This window comes from Anarrhichthys ocellatus, unplaced genomic scaffold, assembly GCF_004355925.1.
Source record: "Anarrhichthys ocellatus isolate YVR2014 unplaced genomic scaffold, GSC_Weel_1.0 scaffold54, whole genome shotgun sequence".
NCBI classification, from domain to species: Eukaryota; Metazoa; Chordata; class Actinopteri; order Perciformes; family Anarhichadidae; genus Anarrhichthys; species Anarrhichthys ocellatus.
This window is the reverse complement of record NW_022280084.1, coordinates 2,197,581-2,225,298: the sequence shown is the minus strand read 5'-3', so window position 1 is coordinate 2,225,298 and position 27,718 is coordinate 2,197,581. Positions and strand designations below refer to the sequence as shown.

General features: G+C 41.9%; 5 protein-coding genes across 5 annotated transcripts in view; 2 read left to right on the top strand and 3 right to left on the bottom strand.

The window, feature by feature from the left end:
- Positions 1–322: 322 nt before the first annotated feature.
- pip4p1a (phosphatidylinositol-4,5-bisphosphate 4-phosphatase 1a) lies at positions 323–15,993 on the bottom strand. The gene is made up of 7 exons (XM_031870735.1): positions 15,811–15,993; positions 14,773–14,966; positions 10,733–10,839; positions 8,684–8,789; positions 6,657–6,709; positions 5,108–5,198; positions 323–562 (listed from the first exon to the last, which is right to left on the bottom strand). Exons 1-7 carry the CDS (start codon positions 15,926–15,928, stop codon positions 419–421), a joined length of 813 nt encoding a protein of 270 aa, XP_031726595.1. The 5' UTR covers positions 15,929–15,993; the 3' UTR covers positions 323–418.
- A 1,406-nt stretch (positions 15,994–17,399) lies between these two features.
- dnaaf6 (dynein axonemal assembly factor 6) lies at positions 17,400–20,508 on the bottom strand. Its single transcript, XM_031870710.1, has 6 exons — positions 20,225–20,508; positions 19,759–19,825; positions 19,528–19,633; positions 18,471–18,567; positions 17,862–17,947; positions 17,400–17,627 (listed from the first exon to the last, which is right to left on the bottom strand). The coding sequence occupies exons 1-6, from the start codon at positions 20,318–20,320 to the stop codon at positions 17,498–17,500; spliced, it is 582 nt and encodes a 193-aa protein (XP_031726570.1). The 5' UTR covers positions 20,321–20,508; the 3' UTR covers positions 17,400–17,497.
- Positions 20,509–21,319: 811 nt separating this feature from the next.
- On the top strand, positions 21,320–22,203 carry apooa (apolipoprotein O, a). Its single transcript, XM_031870709.1, has one exon. The coding sequence runs from the start codon at positions 21,332–21,334 to the stop codon at positions 21,956–21,958; it is 627 nt and encodes a 208-aa protein (XP_031726569.1). The 5' UTR covers positions 21,320–21,331; the 3' UTR covers positions 21,959–22,203.
- Positions 22,204–22,528: 325 nt separating this feature from the next.
- Positions 22,529–26,412, bottom strand: eif3f (eukaryotic translation initiation factor 3, subunit F). Its single transcript, XM_031870708.1, has 8 exons — positions 26,262–26,412; positions 25,784–25,854; positions 24,849–24,928; positions 24,620–24,757; positions 24,418–24,509; positions 23,489–23,625; positions 23,167–23,280; positions 22,529–22,842 (listed from the first exon to the last, which is right to left on the bottom strand). Exons 1-8 carry the CDS (start codon positions 26,371–26,373, stop codon positions 22,765–22,767), a joined length of 822 nt encoding a protein of 273 aa, XP_031726568.1. The 5' UTR covers positions 26,374–26,412; the 3' UTR covers positions 22,529–22,764.
- A 345-nt stretch (positions 26,413–26,757) lies between these two features.
- The window catches only part of kcnj9 (potassium inwardly rectifying channel subfamily J member 9), a 13,228-nt gene continuing 12,267 nt past the window's right edge, over positions 26,758–27,718 (top strand). Inside the window, exon 1 of the mRNA XM_031870706.1 lies at positions 26,758–27,254. The gene's annotated coding sequence lies outside the window, so the exon portion shown is untranslated. The remainder of the gene's footprint in view (positions 27,255–27,718) is intronic.

Sequence of the window (27,718 nt, the reverse complement as noted above, 5' to 3'; positions counted from 1 at the left end):
GGCTTTAAGCCCTTAAGCTTAGAGGTTGCAAGGGTGCAACCGATGTGCCACAGACAAAAGCCAAAATGTAGAAACAGCGTGGGGGGGGGGGGGGGGGGGGGGGGGGGAGTAGTAGTAGTAGAAGAACGGTGATGTTAAAATGAGCCCCACACTGGCCACGAGATTAGAACAGATAAACAGTACATTAGGCTATATGCGTCATCATAGTTACCGATAGATATATAGCAGCCACAGCCACCGCCATCCAGTTTTAGAAACATATTTGACTAAACGGGGAGGGACAGAAGGAGGAGAAGTTTCTCTTTCTGGAGTTGGATTTAAATAAATAATCTGGTTTTTCTGTGTTTTTTTTTTGTTTTTCTTTCCTCCTGCCTGGTTGGGTTGGGAGGAGAGGAGCGGCATGGGGCTGGAGGGGGCTCTATGTGAAGTTCTGGAGGGGCTGGCTGACCCTCATGCAGGCCCAGTAGAAGGCCCGAGCCAAGGTGACGAGAACCAGGAGCAGCAGCGCGGCCCACGAGGCGTAGATCCCCTGGTAGGTCTGAGCCTTCGCCCACGTTCCGGCCTAAACAGACAAAGCATTGTGGAGAACAGGCTGAGGGTGTTATGGTGACTGTAATGAGTCAGCACAAGACCAAGCAGGCCACAAAGAAACCAGGAAACACGGAGCTAAAGCTACAACTAAAATGTTCTTTGCATTTATTATGTGACACATTCATGTTCCATCCAACAATCCAGAGATTTCTAATGTTAAAAGATGAAAGTCACTCCTACAATTATGTATCCACAGTCTGTGATCAATCCGCCTGCACCAGACTGATGCAGCGCCACTGAATTGCTGCAAATGCACTAATTTCCATGGAAGTATTCAATACTCGAGAGTGACTGGAGGGGTGGGGGGGGGGGTGAAGGGGGGTAAGAGAGAATATATCTTCACCATCAAGTATTGAGTGTGCAGCTGCTTCGAAGAAAATTATTTAATGAGGACGGTAAAAGTGACTGAGAGAACCCACAGGGATTTTCTGAGAATATGGAAATATGAATTCCTGTTTCAAAGTCACAACACTGGAGTAAAGCTAATATGGGGAGAACAAGGCGAATTAGAATTAGGGAACATTACTTCAGAGGCATTTTATTCATCTATATATATTAATTGTTGAAGTGCTGTCGGGAATATCATAGAATTGCTCTAATGAATAACATTTTGACACTAATTGATCTGCTGGATGATACACAGCGCTGGCTCTGATGATTAACGAGATCTAGAATGAACCAGTGAGCATGTTTCAGCCCGGGACGTGGTTGTGTGTACGTTACAGGTACGCGTTTGTGTGCACTGCATATTCTCTTCATCGTTATTTAAAGAGAGCGCGACCGGCAGCCGTATCGAACCATGAGGTAATCAAACCAGCTCATGCAGGCTGAGAAAATCATCAAATATCCTTAAAGAGTAACGTAGAGCGCAGCCTTAAGTTAATGCCTTCCCTCTTCTCCTGTAAACGATGTGTGACGTTTTAATGATTCAAGCTGCTCTCGGGGGCCTTAACATTTTAAATGGCAGCTATTAGCTCATGTTGCCGAGTTGGGAACACATCACAGCTGTTACGGCGATGGATCTTCTTAACTACCTTGATGTACTTTAAAACCGTTGCTTCGGTATTCCTCTAATTAAACGCCGTCTGGAAGCAAAGTTTGATCCGTAACTTGTTGTCGATAAAAGTTTACTGACGCAGCTCGGAGATTAAAACTGTCAAAACTTGTGCTCCTGCGCCATACTTTAGAATTAAAACAACCTGATCTCATGGTGCGGCGTTTACCGCCACTACACCAGCATTACACAATGCTGTCAATACAGCATTCTCATTGTGTGCACATTGCTAAGTGCTCTCCATGCTGACAGGCACCTCTACCTCCTGAGTTAAATGTGTCTGTACTGAGGCCGTTCCATGCTCGTCTTGCACCCTCTGCTGCTTATCAAGCAGAATGCATCCACTGTGTAGTCCTCTCTATGCAACCGGGTGTTATCCTCTGCTGACTGTTGTACAGTTGTGATCTATGATCGGGAGATAGTTCTGCTGTTGCACTCTTGTTTTATCCATTTTTAAACAACAGATAACAGCTGCACACCCTCCATGTTAAACGTACAGATGAGAGATTTCAATCGGACTGCTTTTTCCTACTGCCTTTGTTTTATCTGCAATTCTAAGATTTGCATATTTTAAATAACAAAGACGGAGGATAGATTTGAAAAAGATGAGACAATAGTTATTAGGGCCCGAGCACCGACGTAGTCGGAGCGGAGGACCTATTGTTATTCGATTGTTTATTATTATTCATAGTGTTTCGTCGCAAAAAGGAGGTGCTTGGGATACTGGGAATTTTGTGAAATTTGGCACGCAAGCCAGAATTTGCGAAAATTGCAGTCTGATTGGGGTGTCCAGCTGCATTATGAAATATTGGCTCGATAGCGCCCCCTATTGAGTAGCCCCAACACCGGGTTTCACCTAGCTGTATGAAATTTGGTAGGTATGTGGATTGTGATGGGACGTACAAAAAATCCTCTTGGAATTTTTCTCTAAACCAAACAGGAAGTCGGCCATTTTGGCTTTTATGACGTTTTTGGACCGTTTCAAGGAGTCGTACTTTAACGAACTCCTCCTAGAGATTTGACCCGATTGACTTCAGATTTGGTCAGTATGCTCTTGAGACCTTGGCAGTGAAAAGTTACTCAAAGATCAGAAAGTTATCAAACTATGTGTCCGTGGCGTGGCGTCAAAAAAACATCATTCGCCGCGAAAAAGGAAGTTGTCGTAACTCGGCCATACATTGTCGAATCTGCTCCAAATCTCTCATATGTCATAACATCCTGACCCGGAACACATCTATATGATAATTTAGAATCATAGTAATAGCGCCACCTAGTAGCAACTGGAAGTTGTAAGTTGTGTACTTTGACATCCTGCTCCTCACAGATTAATCAAATCCCTCTAAAATCTTGTCAGAACAGCCTTAAGACCTTGGTAATGCTTCATTGTGAAAATTGTAAGAAGTTGTTGAAGGGCGGCGACGTGGCGGCTCGGCGAATTTCGATCCTTCGCCATGAACGAATAAAATGATGTAACTCAACTCCACATCATCAGATCTTTACCAGATTTCACATGTTTGATTAGACTCCAGGCCTGAAGACATCTGCAGGCCAATTTTGAATCATAGTCATAGCGCCACCTACTGGTAACAGGAAGTTAAAGTCTCTATACTTTAGCTTGTTTCTCTTAGTAGGTAAATCAAATCAACATCAAATTACTTCCACACAAATGTAAGAAGTTCATAATACCAGTTCATGAAGCTTTTGATGTTTCGTCGAACGCCATTGCCATGGCGATGCAGTCTTCGCCGTGAAAAACAAAGGTAATTTTGAGAGGCTAAAAATGCTTGAAACATAAGCAAATTGGCGAACAGATTTAAAGGCCAAAATGTAGTTATGTAATATGATTTTATTGGTTCAGAGTGGCAAATCGGCTCAATAGCGCCCCCTACAAAATTTTGACGCAGCAGCCCTCGCAGTATGTTTGACCTAGATGTATGAAATTTGGTAGGAACATGTATCACATATGGACTTAAATAAAAGTCTCTTGGGGCCATGCTCTAAACCCAACCGGAAGTCAGCCATTTTGAATTTTTTATGAATTTCTAGTGTCGTTTTTGTCATTTCCAGGCGCTGCACTTTAACGAACTCCTCCTAGGTAATTAATCAGATCAACTTCAAATTTGGTCGGTACAGTCTAAAGACCTTTGTGGTGAAACGTTACTCAAACCTTGTTGTTTCGTGAAAAGCTGTTGCCGTGGTGAGGCATTCTTCACCATGAAAAATTAAGGTGTTTTTGAGAGGCTAGAAATGCTCGAAACATAAGCAAACTTGGCATACACATTTAAAGCCCAAAATGTAGTTATATAATATGATTTTATTGGTTCAGAGTGGCAAATCGGCCCAATAGAGCCCCCTACAAAATTTCGACGAAGCAGCCCTCGCTGTATGTTTCACATAGATTTACAAAATTTGGTAGGCACATGTATCACATGTGGACTTAAAATAAAGTCTCTTGGGACCATGCTCTAAACCCAACTGGAAGTCAGCCATTTTGAATTTTGTATGAATTTCTCGTGTTTTTTTTTTCCATTTCCAGGTGCTGTACCACAAACTCCTCCTAGGGAATTAATCCGATCAGCTTAGAATTTGGTCAGACATGCTTGTCGACTGTCATGGCTTTAGGCCTTCTGCATGCCAATATTAACTCATAGTCATAGGGCCACCTACTGATAAGCACGGACGTAAGCAGGATTCTATAATTACAGCGGCCCAAACACTGAACTTATTGAAAGGGTTTGTGGGCACACCATGAGAAAAAGACTTCTCTGATCTAAATATGTGCAAACTAAGATGCTTGGAGAGCAACAGTTAGATAACAGTGGATTTTCAAACCATGTCAGTGGGCATTAGTATAAATGATCTGTCCAGAGCTTCTTCATGACAATCAGGTTAAACGTTACAATGAATGCTCACACTATAATCTAAAGTTACAGAAGAACTTAAAATGAAAACAGTGTTAAATTAAAGTGTTCAAGTAACAGCAAATGACACTACTGTTTTGTTAACTTTCATGTAAGTCCAAATACAATCAGCAGGACACTGCAGGGAGTTGAACCCCATCCCAGTAAACTAACAGTCTGTTATGTTACAAACACTGAAGCGCATTCACACACATTCATTTTCTTAATGACCTTTAAAGGCTTACATTTATGATTGTATCGGATGTACACTCAAAACATTTGAGGATTAAGACCTGGCAACATGATCTTGCTACGCTGCTGCTCGACGCAGGAAATATCATCTAACTCGTGCACGCAGTGTATGATGGTCACAGAAATGCATGGCCAGAGTCCTGCTAGTACCCTCGACGTGCGTGAAGTTGCGAGGGCCCGATCAATGCTGCTCGCAGCTTTAATTATTTCCTTAATTCCTACAGGCCAGTTTTTATATGATCATCTCATATTAATGCTTATGATTAAAAGAGCTCTCCCTCTGTTGGATGTCAGTGTGGCGTCCACTCACCATCAGCCCGGCGGTGGAGATGCTGAATAGCAAGCAGAGTAGAAAACACCACAAGCTCCGCCTTCGGGGATACCTCTGGCCAATGGAGGAGCTGCAGGGCCGACAGAGGAGAGAGAGAGAGAGGATTCATTTGAGTAGGAAATTAAATCAAATAAAACACAATGATATGACTCTGTAAGTACGAGTATTTTTCACAGCAGGGACTTTGATTTGTCGCAGTAGGAGCAGCACAAGCGTTATTAAATAAAGATGGCCCCGTGCTATTTGAGTTCCCAGTGAGTGAGTCAGCATGAACGACAACAGAACGCTGAAGCTGGAGCAGCTGAAAAGAATTCAGACAAACATTAATTGCAATATTTCACCTGTGTTTCCCCATGTCCAAATATATTTGAAAACGTTCTATTAAATAATAAGGATGTGGGTTAAAACATAATTTGGCATCTTTAATGTTTTTTGAATCCTACACCAGGATCAATCAACATAAGAAACATGTTTATTACTGCAACCAAAGCAGGTGAAATCTTCATGGAATGTTCAGGGCTGAAGTAACATGAACGATGACGGAGATACAGCTGCAGAAACACGAGTCCAGGCTCCATCCGGGATTTGGGGGCTTTTTCTGATCTGACCAACTTAAGTCTGACGACTAAAGCTGTTCATAAAACCCGTCACGGCCCACCCGTGTATTGCAGTAATACAACGGACACACCTGACGCCTCCTTCTCAGCACCATGAGGTTCAAAGACTCGAGGCAACCTGTTGCTCTGTGTGTCTGACAGACTGCAGGAACACGCCTGGAGGCTGCTTCCATTACTCCTAAATGTACAACAAAAACTTAAAACTAAGTTTTATCGACACAGTTCTGTTCATAATCCTAGACGTAACCAGTCATCAAACACAACTAGAACTACCACCTCGCGGTTCTATGCCGTACATCGATGTCTAATAGGATGAAGTGATGATATTTTGGACAGACATTTGTCTGAATTTTTCATAATTAGCATATTCATTCTTGAGTTATGGCTACAATGAGATTTGACCACCAAATTCTAATCAGTTCTTCCTTAATGCCAAGTTTGTGCTAAATTTGAAGAAATTCCCTCCAGGGACAGACAGCCCGAAACCATATTGGCATAAAAAAACTGCAATATCACAGATTTGCCATACTTGAAATACATTTTTGATACGCATCACATGCCTGCTGATTCCAGCTCCTAAAGTCCGGTGAACTTTGCTCACCGCGTTAAGAAGCTTACGCAGAATGTAGAATACAGGAATGTGGTTTGCAGCAAAGTCAAAGGAACCTCCTGAGGTACCAAACACAAGTGGAGCTAAATCCCACGGATCAGAGACCTCATGATGTCGTGAGACACGTGAGCTCTCTGCTGCTGCTGCTGCAGACCCTGAAGCCACAACCTGCTCGCTCACTGAGTGACTCGGTTCCACCGAGTTAAAGCTTCAGCAGGCCGCCTCAGGGTGTAAATCTACAATGTAGACGCTCAGTGGGGAGTGAAGGGATGTGATGGATGAATCGCTTACAGCTACTTACACTTTCCTGCAGTGTGGGCACCGGGCCAGCGTCCGGTCTGTGAACTCTGTCCACTGAAATCACAAAGACAAAGACATGTCACCTTCAGCTGCAGCCAGAATCCAACACGCACATTTGACACGGAAGTCATAACGAGTTCATACTCTGGCTTACATTCACAATCAGAAGACATTGCTCACTATATGAACATATACAGAGAGTTATCATGCATTAGGTGAAGAAAGGTGAAGATGGCAGTGCACACATGTGGAGGTGTTAAAGGTGTTTACAATGTGTTGACATTTGGAATTCATGTTATTTTCTTAATGCGTTTGTGCTGACCAGAAGGTTTGTATAGAAGAGACCTGAGGGACTTATGGAGGGGGTGTAACGCTGCACACTGGAGTAAAACAGCTGACTAATAGATTACGTCTGTAAAAGAATAAATAAAAAGCAGTTCAATGATAGAAAATGGAGAAAAGCAACAATCCTCACATTTGAGAAGCAAATGTTTCATTTAAATTATCTACAGTATACATTATCTAGTGATGATTAAATGACTTATTGCTGAATAATTCCCTATTTAAATCAATGAGAGTACAAATCTGCACTGATGGGACAAATACTTTGAAAATGTACAAACTTAAAATAAATTCCTTGTGGGATTACAGGCGGCGTTATATAAACACGCCTGCTGCTGCTTCATGGATTAATGACATACTTTAAGAAACTTAACAAAAAGCATCGCAGCTCTTGCCAACAGGTGCTCAGCACCAGCCAAAGAGATGACAAAGAGAAACAGTCTCCTCTCAGGCTGCGCGTTTATACATTTGTACAGCCTGCAGGGCAGAATACACTGTGCATTCGTCTTGTTTTGAAGAGGAAAACACTCTGTATTGGGAGCACAGAGAACATTATCAGTAGATCTGCGACTAAAGGATCACCGCACCGCCACCCAGGGCACAGATTAGTATTTTCACTCAGCCTCCCTGTCTTTAAGCAGGCAGCAAAGGTCCGATGAATGCTAAACACCCTCAATCATCCATCCGACGTCTAACGCCATTCTTCCCCTTCTCCTTCCCGCCCTCCTCTCTTTGGTCGTATATACTGTATATATCCACATCATCTTTACCTGTCGCACACATTGTTAGAGAGCAGTGAGTTTAAATTCTCTCCCCCCCCCCCCCCCTTCAGCACAAAATGGCCCAGATATATATACATCAGCGCAGAGTTGATGGGGTTATTGATCTGCACCAATAACTCAACATTTACTTGGCCTGGTGCAAAGATGTTTTTGGGTCTTTTCGGTAAGTCACTGTTTGGCTGCGCTACAGTACATTTCACAACAGATACCTCGCAGGCCTGCTGAAAGGGTCACCAGATATTTCAGCGGACAAATGCTAAAAGCTTCACTCCGAAGCCAAGAGCAGTGTTATTATTCAGCTACTGTACATAGTAATGCATCACCGCTTCATAAACGCCTTTAACGGGTCTTCGCTCCATGTAGGGCATGTGATTTTATTTCAGATATAGATCATCGAAAGAGGCCGTAGAGGGACCTGTGCCAGAGACTGAATATATTGTTCTGATGTTGCAATTCCTCCTGCTCGTCAGAGGCGGATCAGAGCGATCAATACATGTTGTTTATGCCATTGTTGATAATTAGAGAATAATAATTTCATAATAGTGGAGAGGAAGAGAAAATGAATTAGATTTTGTATAAAGAAATGAAAAATAAATAGAAGTAAAAAAGCTAGTTAGTAGACCTTTATGGAAAAGGTTCATAGACGACCAGACGATCAATACCACTCTCATGTCTGTCTGAAAGCCTAAACCTAGCTGAGCTAGCCCGCTGGTGGCTGTGGATGTGACAGACAGACGTGAGACTCAATCTTCTCATCCAACGCTCAGCGATAAAGCAAATAGGCAAAACACCCAAAAAGCTGAACTATTGCTTAAACTGTGTCTGTGTTGTGATTCTAAATCTTCGAGGCCACAGAAGTGAAATGAATGAACATTATTCTGTTTAGACAGAGTGAGTGTGGTACCAGGAAAGTGTTGCTGCAGTGCCCACAGGAGACCCGGGCCCCGGCCGGCTGGGGATCAGGACTGGCCGGACCAGGATGAACTGGACCCAGATTAATTATCCTCTTACTAGAAGAGACGCAGACAGAAAAAGAAAATGAACATTCACACCACAACCTACTCAAGATATCACTCAGCGTAAGTGCAAGCTAATTAGCACCGCCCGAGGCGTCGGTGTGGAAAGGCTGACGACAGTTTCACTTTTTTGGGGGATTCATCAGCAGCCAATCTGCTCATTATCATTAAGACTGCTTTTCTTTAATCAACTTCCTCCTCAGACTACCACGGTCGCTCAGCATCCCTGATCAGACAGCAGCAGGGAGATGCGACTGAATGCTAAGCGGTGACACGAGGAGGTAAACCCTCCAGAGACATGTGATGCAGGACGAGTGGCCTCAGAGGAATCCTCACAACCTTTTCCGGAGAGACTATTTTTCAGGGCGCGGCGGCTGCGCCCAAAGATAAAAACAGTTCTACTTCTGGGACCCTGCAGAGCGTCATGTCGCGTGACGAGGAACAACCAATGACGGCAGCAGACGCCTCTACTTTCTTTGGTAGATATTCTTTGGACGTCACAACATCGTGTTGAGAGACAGTAGAGCTACTGTGAGGGATTCACGGGGCTAGAAATGACTTTGTTTAGGCGAGTCAGTGAGGCCGACTGCTAATTTATGGCAACTTCATCATCATCATCATCGCAGCACGCAGCCCCCTCCCAGGAGCAGCTTGGATAAAAGGATGAAAGCAGCATGGCTGATGTTTTCCACACATTTTGTGAAACATGCAGGATCCCCCTGCCGGCTATGAAAGCTAAATGATGTTGTGTTCTGGAAACAAAGAGTCTTTTAATCTAAAGAATACCTGTGATACAATAAACACACACACACACAGTTCACAGACAATATCTTCAAACAAAGTTCACACTGAAACTCCTGCTTTGTTCCTAAAGAGTCGTAATGTGCGATCATTTCAAAGCAGATTACTGGTTTATGGGTAAGTTGTGAAATATGTTTTTTTTTTTAAGATATGTCATTTGGTTTGAAAACACTCATTTCTTTGTGTATTTATGACAAAAAGGAATTTTTACTCTAATTAGCTTTCAGACTTATGATCTGCACTGAAGCTGACAGATGGATTATGTGCTGCAGATCATCATAACAACAGATTTTGTGATGCACAGTTTAGAATTATACAGACTTACATTGCAGCAGGAAATTAACCCTCTCAATAAAAGATGGCTAACAATGTAAAAGGCCCGGCATCTCTCTTTACCAGCGTCACACGGCAGCAGCACGATGTTCAGATGAGCTGCCAAAGCCGTTCATTTCCAGACACTGAAATCAGCCTTCTGTTTGTTTTACAATAAAACAATCCCAACACATCTGTTGGGCCTGTAAACAGTGTTTTATGGCTTTTTGTTTCGCTCATTTCCTGACAGATACCGACTGAAACTTTTCTTTCCCAAACTGTATTTGAACTTCTAGCATCCGACGTCTTCATGGACTGGAAAATAAAAAATGACATTTATTATAACTCATGGAACAGTTTACTTTCACCGGTTATGTTCTAAAGAGACGTATGTGCTCATTTTGCTCTCTAATAATATAGTATATATATATAAATAAAATTGCTATGTGAGTATTTGTATAGTAGCAGGAATTTAGCTCATAATTAAAGCAGCTACATGCAAAATAAATGTGATATTTAGCTGCAAGGTGCAGATTAAACCTCAACACAATCCCCATTGCTCTATTAGATCTGGCCCAACCTCACACAGAATACAATATACTACCCACGCCGACGTAACACGGACGGTGTGCAGAAGTGAAACGCGTTCTAATGAGGCTGTTACTTCCTCATCCGACTCACTGAGCACCGCATGCAAACTGCGCCAGGAGCACAGCCTTAATTGAGGGGACTGCTGCTCCCACTGCACCTTGTTTTTTCTCTCTCTCTCACACTCACACTCACACACACACACACACACACACACTTGGAAAAGAATCTCTCACCAATATGGCCGGGGACAGGCGATCCTCTGGGAGGTGACTTTGCAGATGAGCAGACAGTTGCAGGGGCAGCGAACGTACTTCTTCCCTGCTGGGGCGTTCTTAATGGGCTGCAGAGGGAGACGTGCAGGCGCACAGGAGGAGGAGATAAGAAGACAGGAGAACGAGGAATTACAATGGGAGTAGATAACAAGCCAATTATTCTTGATGGATGAGAATTAACCAATACTACTTCAGGGAGAGAGAGAGAGAGGGGGGTATTCTGGGAGGTATTAGAAAGTTGCTGTACTGCAGGAATCAAGGGACAGTTTTCATGATACATCGTGATGCCGGTGGAGCTCCGTCGACCTCATCGGTTCAGGAGCTGCTCGTTGCTGTTGAAACGACTGAACAGAGTCATCACATTATTATTATTATTATTATTATTATTATTATTATTATTATAGTAATATTAAATAGGTGATTTAAGACTTGAACCAACACATCAAGCATCGAGTGCTCATTCTTTGCGAGAAACGCTTAAAATGTATTATTGCGCCACCAAAAAGGCTCTGTGAAAGAGTTTGGGTGTCTCTATTGATATTCCAGTAAACATAAATGGAATCACACCAGTGAAACCAATGAAACAAGTTAGTCTGGAGCGATGACATTTATTAAAGCCTTCCGGGACTTTCTGCAAAGCAACAGGTGTACCTAGTGATGCACCTTAACATCAATATCGGGGAAAATATGGAAAAAGGCATCAAAAGTGTGACTTTCATACGATAAGATTTGGTCCTGCACAGTCGGCTGCTACAGTATATTAGAAGGTTTTTGTTGCTGTACGCTCTACAGTATTTAGCATTCACATCGGTCGCATAATATATTATTTTTACGACCAGGTCTTGTTGGTGCAGCCTACTTTGTGTCATCTCACGAAAATCAGCTGTCCAGCACATAGTTTGAGCTCACGCAGAGAACAAACACTCACAGCTCTACCATTACCACGCCTTCCTCTGGACCCAACAGAATGTCCTGCTGATGGTTCTCTCCCCTGCGTCATTACACTCTGACTAACCCGATCAGATTGAGTACTGTGAGCGTCCTGCTCCGTCATCAATATCACTTACAACAGCTGTGGGAGGGGAGGTTGTGTCTGCACTGGAGGGAGGGAGGTAATGATAGGGCGGGAAAACTAATATTACATGTAGTCATTACACGGGGGATTGTCAAATTTCAGTCACCTTTACTTATTAAAATGACTGTAATACAGAGATTTGTCAGTGTCAACATTTAAATTACTTTTAGCCCAGTCTAATACAACAGTCCTGCAATAAATCCCACCTTCATGAAGCTTGTAATGTCATTCTGGAGGCTGCTGCTGAAATGTAGAACATTATACTGACAGCCGTTTCTGTTATTCTGCCCATTTTAAAACAAAAATGGATTAATTCAAAACAAAATAACATGCAGCTGCAGGAGAGTAATCTTTCCCACAACCTGTAAATTGTACGATGTTCTTTATGAATGTTTGAATCTGACGTCTCGATATATAATAATCGTTGCTTCTGCTCGATCGGCGTGTCCCGCGTCAAGAAAAGAGACGTTCTGCCTCGTGAATATTACCACGTTAACAGCGATGGAAGACACAGAAATCTGTGGCAGTGAAATGTACAAATGTTAACTTCTGATTGTTTTCTCACGCTACTTGTTGAATTAAAAGCTACATGGCTCGTTCATCAGGCTAATTAACAACAGAAGACTGACACACAAGCAGAAAGAGAGCCCCATTAACACCAGCACAGAGCCTGTAGATCAAACCTATGCTTTGCCTGCTGTCCACATTCTTATACAAATCTTTGGATTGGAGTCAATACTGGAGTCTTAACAAGATTCTGTAAGACGCAACTTCCATCTGTCATGCAGACGATGAAACCAATTTCAGTCCGAATGCACCCTCGTCTGTGTGTTCTCTGTAGGTTGTCCAACGATCTCTTTTTGCACACCCTGGACATATTTCTGCACATGTACATATGTTCCCTCCGTCTGTGAATTGCTCATTTAGCCAGTTGGTACATCTGGACACATTTCACATTCCAACTTCCATCTGTACACCGATCTGCATTGCCGCTGACGCACAACAGAGGAGCTTATTTAACGCGTTTTATCTTCAGCTCAACTCTCCTAATGGCCCAATCGTTTAGATCCATTTCTCTGAGAGGCCCTTTCCCTCAAAGTGATGATCTAAACTTTCATAGACCAGGAAGGTAAAAGAAAAGGTGTATCTGATGTACATTTGTTGTTTGTGTTGCCTTTCCACACCTGACGCAACAAATAACCAGATACATAACTGTATCGCTGTCAAATCAACTGTGATAGCTACCATAAAAACACAACAATGGGACCTTTATCAAGAGGACAGGTGGGCTCTATCGACTGCGTTTGGTGTTGTTGGTGCCTGATTTTTCCATCTGCATTTCACTCAGTCTTGGTCAAACATTTTAGACTTCAGACTGCCAGATCAGGAAAAACCCCATGATGGTAAACAAGTGGTATGAATGTAAAGGCAGTAGGAGAGTTGACATCCTGAATGAATTAGTGCAAATTAGTAGACAATGCTTGTGACTCCACCAGACAGCTTGTTTAAAGAAGTGTCTCTCTTTCTGTGCTTTGATAAAAATTAAATAAATATATATATATATATATATATATATCTCCATGGCGCTGTCCGTGTTGCTGAAGTAGAGGCTTTTTCTCCGAGTCTCGGTGGTTCATTCTGACCAATGGCATTAATAAGTCAAACACTTACATGTGCTTTTCATTCCAAATCTCTCGTCTACTCGCAAGGAGCTTACAGAATATTTGTAGAGCGTGGCATCACACAACACTGACGAGACTTCACAACATCAAACGGTCCTGAGAGATCAGAAGACCGCCGCTTAGCTTTGGAATTCATACAAGTGTTAAATATTCATGTTGTGTATCCTGTGATTTGTCGACACCCGAGTTCACATCATAAACCTGTAGCTAACATCTGGAAGAGGACCTACAGCACATCTACAGCATGTCTCACTGTGATTGTTTGGTGCACATATAAATTAAAATGACATCGCACTCACCTCACCAGACTAAATAAATCAACTCCCACTGTCAAGGAGTCCTTGGATCTGGATACTGAGGCTGACCCAGTTGATGTTGGTTGGCATTGTTCAGAGTGGAAACTTATAAAAACAGCCCATCTAATTTATAAAGGTTTTTCATGATGTGTAAAAACTATAGCCAGCACATTTAAGGGTTAGTTCAACCAAATAGCAACAAAACAAATGCTTTCTAAAAACAACTTTCTACCAAAAACCATTTCCAGACGGATTATAGGGACTGTTAGTGACCTCACTGTGAGCTCTGTGGATTATCCAGAGTAATGAGGACGCCGATTCTGGGATGAATTTTCAGTGCTTTGAGTCCCAAAAACAAAATGACATTCACCTCCATTGTACTGGGATGGAGGCAGAAATCTTAGAGACACATATCTCAAAGGCTGAGTTGAATAAAACCAAATCTCCTGTGTGGGTAGACACCACGAGAAGTTTGTAATTTGTGTGAAACAACCCTTTAAAGTAAGATACTGGTCATGTATTTGTGCATGAATGTGTCTTTCAACTGCATACAGTAGAGATGGGAGATAAACTGATCCCATATGAGATAACGCCAAAGCTGAAAGACCCGCCTGATTGAGAGAGTTGTGTTGTTTTAGACGAGGACAGTGTGTCTGCTTCGCTCTACCGTTGTAGGGTATGTGAATGGAAATGCAATGAACATGCTAATGCGCATTCGCTGTAAACTGCCCAAGAAATACCTCTCAAGCGTAAGTGCCCCAGTCTTAAGTGTGTGTCTGTGTACAATAACTAAGTTGAATTTTGTTATTCTTTATGGATACAATATGTATTTTCCAAGGTGTCTTTTATCCATTTTGTTTTTATGAAAGTTCATAATTAATTTGTCTTTTGTAGGCCTAGTTTGTGTGATTTGGAAAAAGCTTTGTGTGCGTTACTTTGATAACATACCGTAGCTTCATTGCAAACCCCACACTTCACCACATGTTGGTGGATCTTTCCCTCCACGGAGATCAGGCTCTGACACACCCTGCAGCTGATAACAGGCGCACTGCCACTCTCCGGGGAGGTGAGAGGGGAGTAGGGCGGCGGGTCCTCCCCCAGGAGAACCGAGGGCTGAGTCGGGCTGGGGAACGGAGGGAAGCCTGGAGAGGGACGGAGGCAAGGAAGGGAGAAAATGTTGAATACAAAAGTAGTCCGACCAGTAACAAATGAAGGGATTGTTGAGGGAACACAATTACAGGAGTTGTGCAACAGACTGAGAAAAAAAGGCCTAAATTCCCGTAACAACTAACCTCTTATGTTGCGATTAACAAGTTAATAAGATTTAGTCTCGAGGTGGACTGAAAGGAGCTTTATAAGAAAAACATTCTTGGAATGCTGATTGGGGGTTATTTTCAACAAATAGGAGTCTAGTATTAGTGAGGGACAGAAATCTGATAAGGAATGAGGTAGTAAATGAGACAGTTTAACCTAGGAACCAGATGCAACTGATCTAGCAGGCTGAACACACCAGTTTTTGAAAGCAAACACAATTAGGAGCCATACATCTGCCATTACCGTATCTACCAACAGTCCCTCCCAATGTGAGCTGTCGCTCACAGCGGTCGCATCATCCCTCAACAGTCTCCGTATTCGCTGTCTCATGTGTCAATCAAATCAGGTGTTTCTCAGATGCTAGCTAAGCGGTAGTTATCTAGCTTGCTAGCACAGTGGCCACCGTACAGCTGTTAAAATATATTCATAAATGTGCGTCAGGAAACGTGAATTAAATATATTTGTTGTGATAGTATTACTGAGCTGCAAACCTAAAGCTTAGCGCGTGGTTTTGCCAGTGCTCAGTAGAGCTAGCTAGCTAACGCTACCAAAGCTAACATGTAACGGTTGCTAGGTTGGCTAGTTGGCACAACGTTAGCCGCTAAGGTTAGCGGCTAACGTTAGAGCTAGGCTAATTGAGGCTGGAGGAGAGAGGGCACCATGGATACTCACTCTGTGGTTTGATGGGCACACCGTAGGGCGCTGCACCGGGAGACACCCCGCCGTTACCGCTGCCAAGACCACCATCTCCCAGATCCGATAGTAACGGGGACCTCTCGCCGTCCGCCATACCGAGAGGGAGGGGGGAAAGAGTGGGAGCGTGAATGCAGACCAATGTTGTATTGTTGTGTCGGAAATGCAGGCGTCACGTGATCACACCACCACCACCGCCGCCGCTGCTGCGGTAACGGCGCTGGGAGGTGTGGCACGGCTCACCCAGGGATGCTGCTTCTACATGTTTATTTTTAAATATCCTACCTTACAATTCACACTTTAACAGTGGTAGAAGATATATTCAAATCATTTTCTTATGCAAAATATGCAATATCACAGTTTAAAAGTCATGCATTCCAGATTTTTTTTAAATAACAGAAGTATTCGCAACAAATTGTAGTTAAAGTAGCTTATCAAAAGTAAAGAAATACTCATAATACAGAGTGTAATACTATCATATCATTGGCTCATTGTTAATTATATATGTGTAAACTGCATTTAATTTTAAAAAGGAGCTGTTAAATAGTGACATGCAAAATGCAATATCTCACTCTGCAATGTAGTGAGAAGCATAAATTGACCTAAAATGGTGATGCTAAAGTAAAATGCCTGAAAATATTAAGTACAGTACTACTTGCATTTAGATAATTTTCACCACTGCACTTTAACATCAAGACTTGCAAGATGAGCAGTTTCTCCTTTGTGCAATGAGCAGCTTCACTGATACGCAGGACCTTAATTGTTTTTCTGGATGTTAAGATTTCATTTATTTGGTCCCACTTACCTGCTGATCTTAGGTTTTAATTAGCAATGTTTCAGTTACAAGTCCACTTCCTCGAATGTTAAGTTGCTGCTGGCAGAAAACAATAAAAAGATGGACAGTGTAGCATCACAGAAACACATGGTTCAGACTTTTTCCAAGTCTATATCAATACAATTCTTATGTGATCACATGTATGTTGACATAGTTATTGGTCACTGTAATATTTCTAAAAGTTAATGGTCAACTATGGATTGTTTATTGCCATTATTTCTTGTTTCTAAACGTTTTCCTGCTCCTGTCTTTTCATCTTTAGATTGTGCTTTATATTTGTTAATGTTTTTCATGTTTGCTCATCTTAAACCATTGGGGCAGCGAATAAAGCATTTTTTAATAAAATTTAACTTGTGCTGTCTTTACTGGCCCTGAAATAATCCCTTCCTAGTGTGACAACAACGAAAGACATGGGACATAAAATCCACAGACGCTCTTCTGTGCACAAATGCCTTCCAACTTTCAGCCAAAGTTAATGAGGCATCAGTAGTCTGAGAGCCAAACGAGGTGGGCATCTTCCCAAAGAAAAGGAACAATTAAAAGTCACCAACAACATACCCACACACATGGCCGTGTGAGTATTGTGTAACGACAGACGTGAAACTATTTTAACCTAATGTATGTCTTTCCCCTTGATCGTGTTTTGCAATCACAGTTATTGTATTATCATCCATAATAAAGGAATTCATCCTGAAATTATGAAAACAAACATATAATAAGACAAATGTTTATCTGAAAAAAACATATTTTAATACTCATGGAATCAGACAAGACATGTAGAAACAACTACTCCATGTCTTTTGAATAGTCGTTGGCTGTAGTCAGTGTTTCTCATTGCATGTTGATAAAATCCATGGGACGTTTGATGAGCAGAGTCACCTCCAGTTCCCCCCTCTCACTGAAGAACTGAGCCTTTCCCCCGTGGCTGTGGGTCGGATGTGGGAGATGAAGACCCAGTTTACTGAAGAGAGGGGAGCAGACAGGTTAGGAGAGTGAGAGCAGAAGGGAGAGAGCATGTATCTGAGGGAGGAGGATGTTAAGAGCGGCGGGAAAACAGCAAATCGAAGCTCAGATCTTGACGTGAACCTCTGATTCAAAGGAAATGTCTGGAAATGGGAGGTTTTGGTCTGAGCTGAGGCTGCTCCGTCTTGAGGGGATTAAAAATGAAAGAGAACATTTTCAAAGCACGCCTTACTATTTTGGCGTCCGTAGATCAAGGAACTTTTCTTTTACATCCAGGACTACATCTGTTGCTTCAGTGTCTGGTAGTTTGATTTTCACCTAAGAGAGGGAACAAGTCAGCATCTTTAATATTGTACACTGTGCACATGTTCAATCTTTACTTTCATTCAAAGAGGATACAGATATCTCACCCGCATTACGATGTTAATATACACTGCTTTTTCAGTTCTAATAAACTAGCTAAGGCTGTAATAGATCCTTATTTCCTAGATTCTGGTAAAAAAAATAATATTTTTAATATTCTTATTTAACTCTGATCTGATTTTCGAAAACAGTTACACTTACTCTGCCTTATCTGTGCAACTTAACAGTTGAATTGTTTGCTCCTTCACAGTTTTTATACTTTCCATAGTTTCAAAAATGTTTACTGGCTTGGTTGAGCCTGAAATGATCGAGTTCTTAAAATGTATTCTCCAAAACCAGCCCACACTTAGCAATGGGAGCATCCTGATTGTATGTCTCTTGCTGTCCCTGATCACATCCTTGTACATTTCTTTTTTTTCAGTATCAAAACAAGTACATGTATTTCAATACAAAAATCCTGTGGCGGTAGATAAATTACCAGCATGGCTTCACAACACATGGAGGATGGGTCCTTTCTGTTCAAGCCCAAGAACAGATCCTCTGTTCCTACACTCTGCTTCAGGATTATTTCATACCTGAACACAAAGGTTATAAACTTTAAAGTAATTTCACATCACACTGGACTGAATCAATAGAGAACAACAACATGCAGAAATAAGCACGGCTTAAAGTCTCAGCTGAGTGTCAGCTGAGGTGTAATAATGCTAAATTCTTCAGACAGTTTTGTTCTCCCTTTCAGGATGGATTACTGAACGGGTCTACCGGCCACAGGCTCAGAGGCCCAAAGTGTGAGGGCCCCCCCCTGGCCTTCACCTACAAAATGTCACTCAAAGAGACACATACCAACCATGAGGAGACACAAAAAGACCACAAAGAGACAAAAAATAACTACAAAGAGATGCAAATCAACTGCAAGAGACACAAAGATACTCAAAATGACTGTGACAAGGGGGAAATGACCACAAAGAGATGCAAAACAACTATAAAGAGACACAAAATGACCACATGGAGACACAACATAACTACAAAGAGATTAAAAATGACAACAAATAAACATAAATTGACTAAAAAGAGACACAAAAAGACCATAAAGACACCAAAACAACCACAAAGAGACACAAAGCAACTACAAAGAGATGCAAAACAACTGCAAAGAGACACAAAATGACCACAAGATGGGACACAAATCAACTACGAAAAGAGGCTAAACAACTATAGTCTATGTGTCTTGCTCTTATGTAGGAGAGGTGATGCAGCCTTTTGTATGTCCGTGCCCAGGGGGCCCACCATCTCTTAATCAGCCATGCTTTTCACTTCTATATATTTGGTATATAGCACAAGGGTAACCCAGGGAAGTAATAACATGGGACAGTTTGGCTTTTCTGGTTTTAAGGCTTAAATAAAACCAAGAAGTGAGGATGAGGGAAGGTGCAATCTCAGTGAGAAAAAAGAGGATGCGTCTGCTTTCCCGTGTTTCCCCCTTTATACACCAGTGAACCCTTTGGTGTGCGTCTCTTTCAGCCCTGTAGTCTTACTCAGGTTGTGGCCGCGGGTCAGCAAGATCATCATACTGGGAGCCCTCAGCCACCTCCTCCTCGCTCCATATATCTTTGCTGTTCTTCTTCTCATAGACAGTTGACACTAAATGAACAGCAACACACACATAAGTTCTGTTTGTACATTTCATCAAGTCATCTGAGTTACTATAATGACTGAGGAGTTTTTTTTTTTAGAAGTTATTTTGCAAGAGAAATACAAAGCATTACCTTCTTTATCTCTTTTGGGTGGGGGGCCGATGTGTCCAGGACCCAGTCCTGCACAAGCAGTCACATTCTGTTGAGATTAACTAATATTATTGTAAACCAACAGAGTTTAGGCCTCTCGCATGTTAATTTGTCTTTTGCTTAACAGACATACACTTAAAAACTTCCTCTGCCATGGGTTAGAATATATGACGTAAAAACAATAAGACATCTTAAATAAATATTGAAAAACGGCAGCCGTCACTTAAGGCTTTATCTTAACACTCAAATAAACACTCATGGCATCCAGTCATTCAATCTTCAGTCACTACAAGGCAGTTAAAAGACAAAAGCACTAAAGTTACTTTGTGCATCTTCTTTTAAAGACTCTTCATATATTTGAGACATGTGTACAGTATTATCATTTACTATTGCATTAAGGCCGAATGTAATAAATTAACAATCAAAATCTGATTGTACAATATCTTACTTTACAGTCTTCATCACCATCATCATCCTGCTGAGTTGATAACAAGGTAGAGAGAGCCTGCAGGTGCTGAGCGGATGATACTCCAAGACACTCCATTCAGAATTGAACTAATCTACTTTTACCTTTTTTTAAATATAACGCTATATAGTTAACGTTATATCCCCAAACAGGAACAACTATACAACTCCTTGTAAACTATTCGATAAACATAAATTATTAGCGTTTGCCTGAATATGTAGCCTGCGTTTCACTGCTGCTACATTATTGAATGTTTGGACTGTTGCTGTTGACGCTAGATCCGTGGCAACCAGTGACGTCATAGTGACGGATGCGGAAACCCTCGAAGAAAATGAATGAATGAAAACTGGAATGGATAAATAAATACAAAAGTCACAGCGATGTTAACAGTATAGTAAGTGAATTAAGCACAAGACTGGTAATAATCAGTTAAAAATAATAATAAAATAAACTAAAACACATTTAGTAGTTAATTAATAACATACTAAACAAACAGTGAATCAATTAAAAAAACATTTGAGTAAAAAATTATAGTAAAATAAGAGTAGAAGTAGAAAAAATAAAAAGGGCAAGTCCCATTACTTAAAATCTTGCAAGTGTCGAAGTAGTCAGAATATCATAACTGATGCATTAACGTCTAGCAGCATTTTAATATCGACTTTGGTTTGAGTTATTTTAGGTACTTTGTATGTTGTTGTACACTGTATTTAATAAGCAGTTTGATATATAACAAGGTAACATTTATTATAAGAACATCGTGTTTGGTATTTTAAAAGGTTAATCTGCAAAGTAGTTGTAAAATGTAGTCAAATTTAATTATAAAGTGGCATAAGTAAGTAAATACTGAATTAAAGAACCTCACAGTAAAACAAGTGCCTACATTTTCCACCAGTAACTGCCTATTAAATACCATAAATAATGGAATAACCATTTTATACCACTTCATGTATTTATGGTAAACAACCCGTATATATCAACCTTTCCAAATACTACCTTGTGTTCTTCAAACGTAATAAACGTGAACTAAAAGGCGGCGTGATTGTCGCTTTGAGTAGCCACAGTAATGTCCCTCCTCAGACACCGTAGTGAATGCATGAGCCGGCAGGGATCATGTTGAAGGTGACGGGTAGCGCCATGCCGGGAGCTGAGAGTTTGTTGCCGAGCCCCGTGTTCGCTGCTGCTCCTGCCGGTGACGGAGAGACAGAGACCACCGCTCCTCTGCTCCGGGACGAGCTGACTATGTACAGCGCTCCTCCGCAGCAGAAGTCTCCGTACGAGGAGCCTCCTGAAGCGGGTCAGCTGGAGCAGAGAGTCGCCACCATCAGGAAGTTAACGGAGCCATACACGGGCTGGTGTCGGGGCACCTATGAGCAAATTAAACCCAAAGTTCAAAGTGCTGTCAAGTTTGGGAGTGACTCCTACGCCTACTTGAAGAACCCGCCGAAGGACTTCTATCCCCGGGCGGGAGTCATCGGCTTCACCGGTATCTTGGGGCTGTTTCTTGCCAGAGGCTCCCGGGCGAAAAGGCTAATCTACCCCGTGGGCCTGATGACCGTGAGCGCCTCCCTCTACTACCCGGAGCAGGCTGCGACCATCATGAAGTCGACCGGCGACTCCGTGTACGACCGAGCGGTGCAGAGCTACGCTGCCCTGGAGAGGATGGTGAAGCCTCAGAGCAAAGCCGAGAAAGGCACCGACTCAGATATCAAACCCTGAGGACACCAGTGTGACTCTGCAACAGCTTAGCAATGGCAAATCTGATTTTTGTGTGAACCAGCAGACATTTGCTACCCACACAGGCTGTAATCGTATCTGTGTGACTTCCTCATGCCCACTTTCTTGCACTAAGCTTCACATGTACCTCAAGCCGGGCATGGCCTGTCACAATGTGAAGGATTTAACTATGCTTCTGATTTGAATGTATATTTATGTAGAGAATTAATAAAAAAAATAATCAACTGTCTTCTTGCATTTAAGTCTTTGGACTTTTTTTGGCAATATACACCAATCAAAAGAATAATAATGTAAAAATATCTTCATTGTCAGTTAAATATAAGTTTGACTTCCTTGACTTATATGAAAGTAAATTGAAAATATTTTTGTTTTGGACACAAGCAATTTTAAACATCACTACAGGCTCCAGGAAATTCTATAGAGCAAATGATTAACCCATTAGTTAAGAAAATTACTAGATATGTCTCGTCATGTGTCTAATAATCAATAATTAATATAATCATCAGTTGCTGCCCTAGAACGTCAAACATCATGAAAGCTGCACCGAAGGCGTTAACAGTGATAACTGAGCTCTGGGACATTTATTCAAAAAAAGCCAGATTACATTATTAGCAATACAACCTTTTTCCATAAAAATTAAATTGCATTATTTGTAGTAACATTACCAAAGACCTAAGGGTTAACACGGTATGACTGTTAAACATCTTTATTCATCTCTGCCAAAAAAAAAAAAAGAAAAAAAAAAATTGTAAAAAATTAAATATGAATCACTTCAAATGAAATCTGCCTCAGAGCAGCACCAGCTTCTCATTCAGAGCAATCTGTGCTTGGGTGAGGTTGGACAGGTAGGTCACCATCAACAAGTCCTGCAACAAACAAAACAGAGCGTTTACATTTGGTTATCACGAGCTTGTTCATGGTGATGTAACATGAGTCCAGATGTAACAACTACTCGTGTTCCTATGATGGACAAGAGCTAAGTGAAGAAGAATTAGACAAGAGGAGCCAGGAGAGCACAAACAAAAGGAAACAAAGCCTGAATTTATGCTGTAGTGCAACAAGTACATTGATAATGGAAAGCTGAAGGAGATGAACTAGATCCAATGAGGCAAAAAACAACAATCAGTGAAAAATTCTTTATCTGAGAAATTAACATAGATGCAGTTTTCTAGCAGACGAGGAGCACTTACATTGATGTTGGAATTAAGCATGTTCTCAAAGTCCTCGGCTGAGATGGTGGGCACCTTGTTGACCAGGTCCATCAGGAAGCGACCCACGCTGTTGTCTGCCGCCACTTTGCCAGACTGAGACAGATCGAACAGCATTAGCTTTACAGCCACCATAAACCTGATTACTTCACAAATGATCTCTAGAGACACAGCAGCGCTGGAACAGGACCAGCAAAAAACAAACAGCAGAGGGCGTTGCTTTGTCATTTCCTATGCTTAGAAACAATGGACTAATCATATCTGATTGAAGTCGCACCATCGGTCCACTTGCTCCAACACTCACCACAACGTCATCAATGTATGCCAGCATGGTGGTCAGCATGTCCTGTACTCTGGCTGCAGAGCCAGCCACCTGGGACAGGTCAGAGGTCAGCCCCTTGGTGCGACTCGGAAGTACGCGCGTCCTCTGCAGGAGGTCCACTGCAACAAACAGTTGGGATTGTTAGAGTACAGAACTGCAAATACCAGCCAAGTACTAAGTCAGTTAGAATAAATGATATTGGCTTGGAAAAATACATCATTAGGGGCCATTTACATGTCGCGGTTTTTGCTCCGTCATCCTGAGATGAAAATAGTGCAACTTTTGGTACGCATGTCATGTGACAAGGAACAACCAATCACAGCTGGCAGATATCTTTTCGTTCTTCCGTAAATATCAGTTTTCGGCAAAAAAAATGGAGAGGTTAATCATTTTAGTGCAGGATTTCCCGGAGCTTTACCATCTGTTCCACAGATTGTTTTACTTGGCTTACAAGGACTGAACATCCGGTTGAAAGGTCAGCCAAATTGAGCAGTAAAGCTACTGTGCGGGATTTACGGCGCTGGAAATCCACTTATCCGTGTTTAGTTTAGTCTAGTCAATGAGGCCTACTGTTAAATTACCGCAACTTCATTATCATTGCTGTGGCCGAAGGCAGGTTTTGGTTGCTTAGTAATGGCAGGCGCAGTAGTAGTGCATCACCCCCTAAGCACCTTGGGTAACAGGATAAAAGCAGCATGGCTGGTGTTTTCAATGCGTTTTTAGCAACATATGAACGGCCACATAGGCAGTATCTTAGATGATTTTCTAATGACATGCACACCATTAGGTTTACAGACACTGCAATTAATATATTTCTCCCCAACTACAAAAAAAATATCACGATAAGAGATATTTAGTCAGGAAGCATTCGTTTCCAAACAATCATCTTAATTTACTGTTTGTATTCTTACCGCCTATCCTCTCAGTGTCATAGTAGACATACTTGACAGTCAGTGGGGTGAACATCACACCAACTGTCTTTCCTGGCACACCCATCTGCGCGCTGTGAGGGAGATACACAAGAACATTCAAACACACAGTCTCAATCTGTAGCTGATCACACACACAACAACAACAACAACAAAAGAGTCTACGACAGGAATATCAGCCCACCTGACATAGGCGCGGATGCTCATCTTGCCACTCTGCAGAGCTGTATCCATTGTCAGGTGAATGGGGTTGGTGGCCTCGCGGCTGTAGTACTCGTGAATGAGCACCGAGTGTTCTGTGATGTCAAAGCCAGTGGCGTACCTGTGAGGACAGATGTCACTGTGGTGAGATTGTTTTTTTTCTTCTTCTCTAATTCAATCTTTGATATTTTAAATTCGCTCAGCTGACGCACCATCCGATGATGACCTCGGTGGGCGACACCCTCTTGTGGAGCTCGTACATGTTCTTTGCAAACTCCATGTCCACAGCAACCTGTTAGCAAAGAGGATCACATTTGGCACTGCTTTACAAAACAAGAAAAGTAGTTTAACTCGTTATGCATTACGGCCCTTTTTTGATTAATATATATCATTGGATTATAACTATAGATTAATTATTGTCTTCATCACTTATATGTTGCAGCTGGTAAAGGTGGAGCCAAATTGAATCACTGTATATACTTTGTACTACATCATAGTTTATTTGTTGATTTACATTTTGTATTAGGAATCTGAAGCTGAAAAGTAACTAGTAACTAATATTGTCAAAGAAATGTAGTGAAGTAAAAATTGCAATATTTGTTTAAGTATCGCAACATTGTACTTAAGTACTGTACTTGAGTGGCCTATATGTACTTAGATACATTACACCACTACTAGAGCACAAAGATCTAGCCTCTTAATATTGCTCTCAAATTGCAGCAGATTGATGCTTTTAGCTTTAAATTGTTTGACATTTTCTTTAGGGGGAGCATGCTGCCAGACCCCTACTAGGGTCCACCACCCCAAAAATCCTTTAGGAAACACAGAATTATCTTCTGCAGGACGAGATCATGTAGGATTTCCAATCAAATTATCATGAAGCCTCTTGTCATACAAATACAGGACTGAATGACATAATCATAAGTAATAAGATGAAGGTCCAAGGCTTTAGTTCAGTAACATACCTCTTGTGTCTATATAATGTTGGAGTTTGTGATTGATGTTACTCAGTTACTGCGTAACAATATCCCATTAAGGCTGACAAAACAATCTGGAGAAGTCTGACTGTGCACTAGTGTCTGTTCATGTATTAAAGCCAAGCTAGGTTTACCTACAGTCAGTGAGTAAAATGAGTTTCAGAACTTACCTCATCTTCAGACTCATTGTGGGGGACAGAGAAGCAGTTGGTCACCTCAATGGAGTGCTTCTCGATAGTACCTGTGAAGGACAAACGGTAAAAGTTAAAGTTAGGCTTTAGTGTTGAGCTAACCGCCTTAGCATTGTTAGCTAGCAAACAAGAGGGTACATGGGAGGCTAGAATAATGACGACCACAAACACAGGCTAACGTCAATAACAACGTTCAGTGCTGGTTGATATGTGTCATAGTAGTAAACAAATTCATCAGAACGGTTAGATGACTTGGCGCAGATATTGTTTCCATCGTTATCATTTCAGCGAACAGCCAGCTGTTATAAGAGACGCTGCTAGCTAGCTAGCTGTTTTTGGGGTTAGCTTCTACAGGACTGATTCCAAGCCGACATGTGTTAGCATCGAAGCTAACGTTAGCCGGCTAGCCCGTCAACCTGTTTTATCACAAAGCAAAATCCCTCAACTTTCTGCTTACCCAACAGGGTCCCGATAACACGACTCGCTCCCTCATTTCTACGCTCGTAAGAGTCACAAATAGAAGCGAGAACGACGGGGTGAATCTTCACCGCTGGCCCGTAAACCGACATCTTGGAAAAGGACTGACGGACGTTGCGGCAGTGAACAGATATATCACCACCTAGTGGCCGGAGGCCGAACAGCGGTTCTTAATATAAACCCTAATTATAATCAAGTCATTGATACCGTTGATGATACAATTTAGTGTGTGTCTGCATCAGATATCAGGAGAAGTTATTCTAACAGGAAAAAGGGGAGTTTTGCTTATTATTGCATAGAACAGCCCAAAATAAACAAATATATTTGCATTAAAACGAAACCATTTAGGCCTATTAAATATCGAAATAAGCTATAATATACAATGTAATTTTGACCAGACGTTGAATACAATATATTTATGATATCACATTTAAAAAAAAGCCTTTGCATGTTCCTCAGAGGAGGGAGATGACTCTGTTATTGTAATGTTTGTAGGGCTGTGCTGATGACAGCATCCTCCGCCGCTCAGTGGCTCCACACCTGACTGACTCCATCAGATGCACAGATGATGGAGCTCTCTACGCTGCCGGGTTATTATCCTATCGCCACCATTTCGCATGTCCACTGCCCGACTCATGATCTACAAACGCCGTAATAATTTCTCTCTGATTGTTTTTTTGACGTTTTTTTTCTTATTACCCTCTTTTTTCATGCGCGGTCATTCAGCGGATGGTGTGTTCGCCCTCTCGTTGTGCTGAGTGGTCGCATCGAGGTGGTCTTTTGTTTTTTCTCTCTCCTGGAAAAGCGAACAGGAGCGGACAGATGCTGCAACGCTGGTAAACACCAGACATGGGTGTCATCGAACCAAGGCTGCCAGTCGCGGTTCGCTCCTGGAGCAGATTTTCATTTTTCTTACGATAAACCATCTGCCCAATCCAGATCTTACACATCTATACGTTGCTACACTGAGCAGGTAAGATTTCGATCATTCTTAGCTGTCTGACAAATAGTCCTCAAAGCTTAGCATTGGTCTGTTTTCTGTATTCTATTGGCTGGCGAACAGACACCCTCTAATAGAGGCTATTTCTGATGCATCCATCAGGCGTAGTGCGTCATCTTGATTGTCACCATCAGTCTCCTCTTGCGTGCATCCCCCAATTGTCCAAATGGACGCACATCGTGCAAGGCTAAAGAGGACTAGGAGTCCATTTTACTGTGCGAATAAATATAAAAAACACTCCATGTCTCACTGTCCACAAACGTACAGTATTTCAGTTCCTCTTATTTATACGCCACTTATGTAAGAAATCCCAGCAGGCCTGCAGCATGAACCAACCACATTTAACAAAGCAGTAAGTGCACTTACACAACACAACACACACACACACATACACATGCATGGACCACACACACACAAACACACACACACACACACAC

Coding starts and splice junctions, on each gene's coding strand:
- pip4p1a (XM_031870735.1), bottom strand. CDS start 15,928: ATGGCGGACGGCGAGAGGTCCCCGTTACTATCGGATCTGGGAGATGGT. Junction 14,967..15,810: donor TGTGCCCATCAAACCACAGA/GTGAGTATCCAT, acceptor GTCCCTCTCCAG/GCTTCCCTCCGTTCCCCAGC. Junction 563..5,107: donor TCTCCACCGCCGGGCTGATG/GTGAGTGGACGC, acceptor TTGTCTGTTTAG/GCCGGAACGTGGGCGAAGGC.
- dnaaf6 (XM_031870710.1), bottom strand. CDS start 20,320: ATGGAGTGTCTTGGAGTATCATCCGCTCAGCACCTGCAGGCTCTCTCT. Junction 19,826..20,224: donor ATGGTGATGAAGACTGTAAA/GTAAGATATTGT, acceptor TAATCTCAACAG/AATGTGACTGCTTGTGCAGG. Junction 18,568..19,527: donor GACCCGCGGCCACAACCTGA/GTAAGACTACAG, acceptor CTTTGTGTTCAG/GTATGAAATAATCCTGAAGC.
- apooa (XM_031870709.1), top strand. CDS start 21,332: ATGCATGAGCCGGCAGGGATCATGTTGAAGGTGACGGGTAGCGCCATG.
- eif3f (XM_031870708.1), bottom strand. CDS start 26,373: ATGTCGGTTTACGGGCCAGCGGTGAAGATTCACCCCGTCGTTCTCGCT. Junction 25,855..26,261: donor TGTTATCGGGACCCTGTTGG/GTAAGCAGAAAG, acceptor TGTCCTTCACAG/GTACTATCGAGAAGCACTCC. Junction 24,929..25,783: donor ACAATGAGTCTGAAGATGAG/GTAAGTTCTGAA, acceptor CTTTGCTAACAG/GTTGCTGTGGACATGGAGTT.